Genomic DNA, 9378 nt, shown 5'->3' on the forward strand with positions numbered 1-9378 from the left:
CTCCTGCACCTCCCCAACCAGGTCTGAGGACGTGGAAATGAAACAAAGTCGTACGTCAAACATTTTAAAATCATTAAAGAAGCACTCTGTTTTCTTTATGTTAAACTTGGTTATCTCAGCTGCAGAATCTAAAGAAAGAAAATATTATTTTTGGATATACAGAGAGCAGGTAATCAAAGTCTTTAAACACCAGGAAGACCGACCTTTTTCAGGGATTTTAAGAGCGCAGGGCAAAGAGATGGGAGTGATGGCGTGTTGATAGACCAGTGCAGACAGACTCCCTGTGGACAACGAGGAGGAAACAGCAAGACAGATTTTCAGTTTCAGTCTAAAGGTTCTGTCACCAAAACATTTTAGAAAACTTATGAAACTTTTTTAAATGTCTAAATTACTAATAAAAGTTACTTATTTGGCAAATTTGTTAGCATTACTTTTACACACCTAAAAGAGGCTTCCAGTTTATTTTTTAAATTCCATCTTCATTGTACAGGTCTTTCAAATTTTCACAAGTTGGCACAAATATTRTAGTGTGACAGGACTTTAAACTATAAACTCAGAAAAAGCAACATCTAAACGGTTAAAAGATAATTTTATTTCTAATAATTTAATCAGATGTAAAAACTGGATTCAAGGAACGAGCTTCAGATCTGAGCCGATGAYTGACAAAGACTTTTAACACAAACTGTATGAAATTTTAGTAAAATTTTACCAAAGTAGGGCTCATTCTGACACCCTTTGATCTTGACCCCTCGAGGTCCCGTCTCGATCAGGAAATGTCTCACCAGCTGCTCCAACGGGTCGCTCACTGCAAAACCAGATTTTTATCATTTCAAAACTTACAAATAAGATTGCTCAGGGTTCCTACAGTTTAAGGCAAGTTAAATTTAAGACTTTGTAATGTCAAGTGATATTTTAATTTAATTTCACAATAAACACAAAAAAAACCTGTGGCAGAAACTCAAGTATTTTTGATTAAAACATTCAAATATTGCTATTAGACAAATTGTTTTATTCATATCTAACTGCCTTTTCATCAAATATAGCAAAAACCTTCTTAACAGTTAGTTTTAAACAATTTAATTTCTGGAAATCCTCTAACGACCTAAAATTTGGAGTTTTAGGACCCACAGTGGGGTCTTAATCCCAAATTGCTGTAGATGAAACCTTAAAGTGCACGTGACATCAAATTTTTGTAAGAGGTGTGAATGCATTTTTGTAAAGACAACATTATTAACATATTAAAAAATGAATTTCACGTCGCTCAGATGGACATTTGTTGACATATTTGCCTGTATCTCTGACCTGCTCCAACCTCACACTCCCTCTCGTGCTCTCAGGTCAGCAGATCACTTTCTGTTGGTCGTCACAAAGTCAGGAGGCTGAGAGGTGATGGAGCATTTTCAGTCGCTGCCTCTAAACAGGCCGACTCACTTCCTGTTTTTAAATCAGCTCTTAAAACACATTTTTTTCTCTTTGGCTTTTAACTCAGTTTGAGAYGTTGGTTTTGATGTTTTTGATTTTATGATATTAGATATTGGCTCATTTTACTTAACTGTTTTGTGTATGTTTGTGTGTTTTTAATCATGTACAGCACTTTGGCCAACAGGGCTGTTTTAAAGCGCTTTACAAATAAAGTTGTATTGTAAAGTAACAGGAAGTGATGTCAAAGGGGAATGTCTGCATGTGAATATTTAAAAAATAAATAAATGTTACCAATTATTTTAATATTTGAGACGCATTACAGTCATCCTTTTTACAATGTGTTAACATTTTTAAGACTTCTGAAAGATTGTTTTAAGACATTTTAAAGCTAATTAAGGCCTTGTTTTTGGATTAATGAATTTAAGACTTTTTAAGGACCTGCAGGAACCCTGTTGCTGCGCRCCTGGAAAATGACACAAACCAGTACGTGGAATTAGATGAAAGAATAAGTTTTACCTTTGCTGCTGTGGTTCACGTTGGGCGGAGGGGTGGCCACCTTCAGGGCCAGGCCGTAGGCCCCCTGGAAAGAGTTGCTGTCCCTGATCAGGAAGGTTCCCGGCTCTCTCTCCTTCAGAGCTGCGATCGCTACAAACAAACAAACACGACGTAACRTTACGAACTTCACATCTGCATGCTTTAAAGAAATAAAGGATGACATTAAATAAGCTTGCCTTGCTCTCTGGAGATGGCAGGTTTGTACCAGAACCTGGARCTGTCCTGGACGAACTTCACGCTGACCCGGTTCGCCGTCTCGCTCTCCACAGAYGTCATGTCATCGTTCAGGGGAGCGATTTCTCCCACGTTGGGAGAAAAGGTGACGTGATGCTGGGTGGTGGAGGGAGGCGCTTGTCCCCCGGGCGGCCTGCCCCCTTCGCTGGGGGAGCCCGGCTGCGGGGCGGGCGGGTGCCGTTTCTCCGGTAAAGGCGGCTGCGGGTGGGGAAGGGGGATGGAGATGGTGGAGTAGTTGCAGTAGGAGGCTGGGTGGAGCTGMGGGGCCGGGCYGGGGTAGCAGGGYCTTTTGTTGGTGTCCAGTGCCACGCTGTGCTCCATGCCYGGGTAGTGGTGATGAGGGGGTCCGTGGTGGGGTTCTGACCCGCTCAGCATCAACCTCCTTCCCAGGGTGGCAAAACCRGGAACCGGAGCGTCGGARACMGGCGAGCCGTCCGTGCTGCCGGGTCCGGGCTGCGGGGAKGATGGAGCGGGAGCACATGAGGGGCCGGGGGTGGTGGGCTTGTGGACGTCTGGGTGAGATTTCATCRTTGGAGATCCATTGACCTGTGCTGAGGTCGGTCCTGGGGAACCGTTGGGTTGGGTTTGGGTCGGCACCACTGTAGAGGCTGCAGCTTCTGAAGGACTCGGGACTGGAAGGGTTTGGGACTCGGGGTTTGTGTCTGATGCAGGACCCTGGTTTGAAGCTGGGGGTGGATCTGTGCTGCAGTGCTGCTGTGGGGGGGTGGTGGGGGGCCTCTCGGTGGGAGCAGCGCAGTGGTCRGTGGGTTCGGTCTGTGACGGTGTAGTTCTGTTGAGTGAAATCGACGGCTGATCTGTGATGGTTTTGGGGCTTCCTGGAGCTTCTTGGACKACATTATTGTTACAAAAACGTCTTTCCTGGGTCGGAGAGCCCTCGTTGTCACTGCCGATGATGTCTGTGGTCCGGATYTCATATTCTTCCCTCCCTGGACTGGGACTTTAACAGACAAACATCACTGTTGTTAGTACCATAAAGACACAAACAACTTTCTTATCGTGCACCACAATATGTGGAAATTAGGGCTACAACGATACAGAAAATTCACAAATCAGCTCAGTTTGATACTTTAGAGCAGGGYTGTCAAACTCATTTTCACCAAGGGCCACATGAGCGTCATGGTGGCCCTCRAAGGGCCAGCTGTAGTTAACTTTGACTAAACCATGTTTTAACACGTTCTCTTTTAAACASTGATAAGAACTAAGCGTATGACTGACTAAATCTGAAACAAATACAGAAATATTATTAAAAGTAAAACTAAAAGTTTTACTCACTGATGAGTTTCTACTGAGTAGCTGCATTATGTCAGATTTAGTTTATGGTTGATGCTGACTTTAAAGCAGCTTATTTTCAGACTGTGCTATCCAACTAAATTGCTCAGTTACTTAAAGCCAACAGCTCAGGGGCAGGACAGTTGTTATTATCTTTCAGCTTTAAAATTTATTTAATTGAATTTAATCATTGATTCAAAGTTTACCATTGATATAAGAAACAATTTTCATGTTAGTAAAAAAAAAACCACGTGCCATGGTTCTATATCTTTGATACAAAAAAGAGAAATTTCCATGCCCTTTTGAACTTGTAATTTATTTAAATTACTTATGAGCATTTGTTTAACCTCAAAAGTACAGTTTTTAAATGTAATGTTGCTGAAACAGCAGGTTTCTCAGTGGATCTGTGCTCGACAATGCTGCCTAGGTGGAGTAGTCGAACACGGATCCACTGATCCTTCAACACAGAGCATCTTCAGAAGACAAGCTGATAAAATACATTTAAAATATCTGTATTGTTCCAACATAGTGTGAACTGAACGGTTCCATACAGATGCATGTATTGTAGCACCCCTAGTGGAAACAGTTTGATTTCAAGTTTATCCAATAAGCTTAGAAAAATTTAACAATCAATTCATTGAATAATTAATTAATTAATTAAAAGATTGACAGTAGAGCTCCCTCTAACCATTTACACATATAGATCCSATCACAGCACAAGAAACATTAAAACATTGTGTTTATATAAARCTAGTATAGTAAACTCCAAAGCCTGTGCACCGGGTGTCATTATTGTCACCATCCTGACCTTCTACCCAGATAAATWTCCTATAACCTGGATCCTTAGTCACAACAAAGACTGCAACATTAAAAACACAAACATGGAGTACCTCTCCCGYGTGCGGAGAGGGCTGCTGGTGTGGACGGGGGTAGAGGGTCCGGACATGTCGGAGGGCGTGGAGCAGGCGACGTGGCCGTCTCTGTGAACCCTCTTAAAGGAGCCGTGGGTGATGTGATCCCTCCAGCCGACGCTCTCACCGGAGCTACGAAGGCCATCTGAGAGGAGACAGACACAACGTGAACCGTGATCAGCTGRGGTCACATGAGCCCACGTTACAAGCATTTATCCCCACGTTCCTGTTAAATAAAAACTCACCGGTGTGTGAGTCGGGGCTGTACGACGAGTCTGGGTGCCGGTGATGGTGGCTGTGCTCCGCCGGCCCGTTATGGCTGCAGGTCCCGGTCATGGAGGAAGGAGTAGGAAGTGGAGACGTGGACTCAGACTGGTAGCCTGAGGCGTAGCCCCTGCTTTCAGATGGCGAGGGCTGGTACGGCGAGTAGGGGCACRCCTGGCGCGGCGTCTGGTAACCGCTGCTGCTGCTGCTGTTGTACTTCAGGTCCAGGTGGGAATGAGCGTGGGACCTGGACGCCTCCGGATAAGCCGGGTGACCCGACGGCAGCGGGTCGAAGGTGAAGGCCGGCAGATCRTGTCCCTGCGAGCCGTAGGAAGCTACGGTGGCTCTCCTGTGCCAATATTCAGCCTCTCTGTCCCGCTCCCACTGAAGCTCCGCCTCCCTGTCTCGCTCCCAGTGGAGGGACAGCTCTCTGCCCCGCCTGAGCCCCGGATCCCTCTCCCAGTGGATCTCCGAACCTCTCGGCAGCTCTGTCTCCCGGGTTCTCCTGAGCCCCGCCTCTCTCTGCTGAAGCTCCGCCTCCCTGTCCCAGCGGAAGCTGTCCCCTCGGTCCAGTCTCAGGCTGTGATAGGCAGCAGAGTCCTCTCTCCTGATGCTGCAGTCCCTACAAAGACAGCCAGGGRGCGGCAGACCATCCATTAGCATGATGTCGTGGTAAGTGGGGCTGGTGGGGGGTTTCAGGTGGTGGTTGTGGCCGTGAGGTGGGGGAGGATGGTGGAAGGGTGAGTCGTCACGGCAGCAGAGGCGGCCGGGGACGGACATGGGGTGGTGCGGATGATTGTGAGGGTTCGGGTCTTGGGACGGGTACGGACACACGTGTCGAGACGACGCCTCCGGGCAGGCGCGGTGCAAGTAGTGAGGGGGGCAGCTTTGGCGGTCCCACACTAAATCTGGGGGTGGAAGGGACTGCTGGGGGTGCGGGCTGTAGTGCTGACACATGTCCACGTGAGACGGAGGAGCTGCCGGGCTGGAGGTGGAGGACGGGTTGGCCCCGCRGTGCCCGTTGGTGCCAGGCGCTCGGTCCAGGCAGTAGCCGTTGGGCATGAGGAGGGTGCGGTCGCAGCCCGGCTCGGCGCAGCGYTGGGAGCGGTACCCGTCCCGGCACGAGCAGGACCGGCCGAGCCGCAGCGTCCCGCTTCTCTCCGGGGGCCAAGGATCGCCGTCGTCCAATATGGCCGTCTCTCTCTCGCCGTCCGGGTTYCCTTCGATCCCCCCGAGGAGGCGCTCGAGCTCCGCCTGTTCCTGCCTGGTCGGGGGCGGGGGATGGACGGGCTCCTCCGCYGGGTGGTCGGGGTGGGCGTACGGATGGTTCAAATGGAGGGGGTGGGGTGAAAAACAGGGGTCAGAACCTTGAGGGATCAGATGATCCGGTCTGTCTTCTGAGAAACCGCCTCCCGGGCTGCTGCCGTTTGTAGAGGTCAGGGAACCAGAACCTGGACCTCGACGTTTCTTTATCTGAGCGTACAGGCTGCCGTCTAGAGGACCTTTAGTGTGAGCAATATCTGAAACAAAACAAAGAYGTATTCTTTCAAACTGATGACTTATAAATAAAATAATTTGAACAAAGTTGTGTGTTTTTGTTCTTTGTTGGGCRTSTGYGCTGAAATGGTTACCCTCCAGGCTGTCTTGGTACCGCTGGTTGAAGTTCTCATAGGAATCCCAGCGAACCACCGGGTCAGCGGTGTTGTAGTCGACTATGACAGCCGGGTCGTTCTTGTGGTATTCACGACCTGAGACAAGATGTTTAACCTCTTGAGCAGAACAGTTTTTACCGTTTTCTGTTTCTTTTAACTTCTAACTTAAGGTCTGTAAGTTGAACCTTAATCAAAACCTAAGGATCTGAGGTAAAACAGCGCATGGAAAATAATTTTCCACCCACTGAACAGTTCAAACAAGCAGTTGTATCGGAAGTAAACAAGCTGTACAAAATGGCGTCATTCCAAAATCTGTAAAAGAAAGATTTTTGATGTTTTTTTAAAGCAAGATAAAGCAGATACCAAAATATGCTTAGTGTGCTGAAAGTTTTTTTTTTTTTTACTTTATTTTGAGTGAATACGGTCCAACTGAAGTAAAATATRAATTCTCATTAATATATGTGGCAACAATTAAACATCTGGATAATTTTTCAAAAACAAACAAACATTCAATAGGTTTTTTCAGGCAGTTAAGAAAAAACAACTTTTGCAATTAAAAACAAGATTTCTTAACATTTAATGATGGAACCATCATGGTCTGTCCTGTGCAGAATGACAAAATGCCAATTTATTTCTTTACTAAAACCTCTATAACTTTGCTCCAGTTTATTTTAGCAGCTTGAATCTTTGCACAGGTAATGTCCACAAGTGGATTTATGGTTTCCAAGAGTTTTTAGCCTGATTCATTATGGTTTTAAATGGGTTATATACTGTCAAATGCAAAAAATCTTCAGGCGGGAGGGAAAAAAATTACGTTTCATCCTCARTATCTCTTAAACAACAGCAGCTGTTTTAATACTTACACTTCTACTATAATCTCCCAAGTGTTAGCTTTATTTTGATACCAAGATTATTTAAGTAGAGTTTATAAACGCAGAGGTACACTCTAAAATTTCGGTGTGGTATTTTGAGCAAAAACATMAAGAAAAGCCCTTGGGGCTGAAGAGGTTAATTTCAGGTATTTCATCCTTAAAGGCACCGTTTCAATCAAATTTGGGGTCAACTGACCTTTGATCCTCTCAGGTCCAGAGGAGAAGATAAACTCCACGGTGGCATCGGATGGAAAACGTTCATCTGGGAGGAAAAAAAAAAAAAGGTACTGGTACAAATGTTCATTTTAAGCATGATTGTCACCATCTATAAAACCCCAGCATCAAATACACCAACATTTTCCACAGATGTATCCTGAGGTATAACCCACATTTACAATCTGTATATCTTTAACACTTCATCTCTTGTACAGAAAACCACATTTCTTCTACAAACACATGATCTGTTATTCCGGGGAAAGTGAAACCAARGAGGAAATTAAGTAATGAGCACATTCATTTTTGGACTTAAGGAATGYGAAGCCACTAAGCGTGTATCATAAACTCCCTCAACAGTGTTTTTTTTATTTTATTTTATTTCAGCCACTGTCATTGTGGCTTGTAGTGCATCTAATTCTCGCTGTGCTCTCCTCCTGGGAGCCGTTATTACCTCCAGGATGAGGATTAAACTGCTACTTKTTAGGGATTTATTCCACCACAGTTTCATGAAGTCCAAACCACTGAAAATATATTCCCACAATCCCAGTCTCAAGCAGCTTCTGTTGCCTCAGTCTCAGCCTGGATGTCAAGTTACAGTTTGAGCATCTGTAGAAGCAAATCATTTCATCCTGCAGAATTAAGTTAATTTTATTCTCATGAATCAAAGGATTTGTCCCTTTTAATCAAACTATTTAAAGTTTAATCAGAAAATATCCAAAATTTTCTTGATTAAACAAAAATAATCTATATTTTTTTTATATATTTAATTCCTAAAGACCTGAGTTCCAGCTAGGTAAACGCACCGGTGTGAGCTTCGTCCAGCTCCCCTTTGCCGAACCAGAGCTGTGCTCCGTGGACGGTGCAGGTGTGGAACTGCAGCCTGAACACCGTGTCTCTGTCGGCACTCTGGGCTCGCCGGTGGTAACATTTCACCTGAAGAGGGCAGCAGAAAACGAGGAAAKAAAATAAGACCGGGGCAATAAAACGGCATGATTCATGGCACAAACCGAACAAATTACTTGTTAACAAAATGACTATTCTCTTTGCCAGAACAGAATATTTTAAGGATGAAGTTTCTCAGYGTGTAATGATTTGTTTTAATGTTAACAAATGTCAGGATTACACCCCTTTTACGTGGGGGTCTTCTGTTCCGTTTCCTCCTGCGACTCACCATGATGTCGCCCTTYAGCAGCAGGGCGGGTTCGATGCTCACGCACAGTCTCCTGCCTCCAGTGCCTTGAAGGTCACTGTGGAAAACAAAATGTCACAAAGAAATCTTTTTACCAAGCCAGAACATGTGTGAAGTAAAACAGAATTCTTCAAGGTGTCRGGAACAAATTGTGTTTCCTAAAAATGGGGTTGAGACCCCACACCAGGTGGGGGAATCTACAGGTGTCAAATTAACATTAATAATGAGTGGATAAAAATAAGGGATAAATCTTGTGCCRGCAGGAATTGAATTTGAATTAATTTGCTTTGAAACTTTATTTTGGATTATTAAATTTTCAGTTTGACTACTTTCAATTTSAGTTCCAAAATTCAGGTTTTTGTCTCACATCCTGGTCCTTGGGAAAGCCAGCCAGAGTAATCAAACACAGATCCACAGATTTATGTTTCACTTTGGTGAAGTTTCCCTTCTGTATGTAACAGAGTTGATGCAATCCACTGTAAAAGTGACAAAAACAGACAATTGCAGTGATTAATTTTACCTAAATGTATAAAATATTACATTTACATCACATCATGGATCAGTCAGCAGCATCTGATCAATATGTGATCATGATGTGATGTAAATGTAACATTTTCTACATATAGGTAAAATTAATCACTGCAATTGTCTGTTTTTGTCACTTTTACAGCGGATTGCATCAACTCTGTTACATACAGAAGGGAAACTTCACCAAAGTGAAACATAAATCTGTGGATCTGTGTTTGATTACTCTGGCTGGCTTTCCCAAGGAC

At 44.5% G+C, this 9378-nt stretch overlaps 1 protein-coding gene across 1 annotated transcript in view; it reads right to left on the bottom strand.

Moving 5' to 3' along the window:
- The window catches only part of tns2a (tensin 2a), a gene marked incomplete in the record, with an annotated part of 63270 nt that overhangs the window by 3010 nt on the left and 50882 nt on the right, over positions 1–9378 (bottom strand). Inside the window, 11 exon segments of the mRNA XM_014019858.1 lie at positions 1–23; positions 204–281; positions 710–805; positions 1939–2067; positions 2154–3169; positions 4392–4557; positions 4658–6196; positions 6308–6424; positions 7397–7462; positions 8220–8349; positions 8588–8663. Of these exon segments, the coding sequence (XP_013875312.1) occupies positions 1–23; positions 204–281; positions 710–805; positions 1939–2067; positions 2154–3169; positions 4392–4557; positions 4658–6196; positions 6308–6424; positions 7397–7462; positions 8220–8349; positions 8588–8663 (3436 nt within the window).

Source organism: Austrofundulus limnaeus, unplaced genomic scaffold (assembly GCF_001266775.1).
Source record: "Austrofundulus limnaeus strain Quisiro unplaced genomic scaffold, Austrofundulus_limnaeus-1.0 Scaffold234, whole genome shotgun sequence".
Classification (NCBI taxonomy): domain Eukaryota; kingdom Metazoa; phylum Chordata; class Actinopteri; order Cyprinodontiformes; family Rivulidae; genus Austrofundulus; species Austrofundulus limnaeus.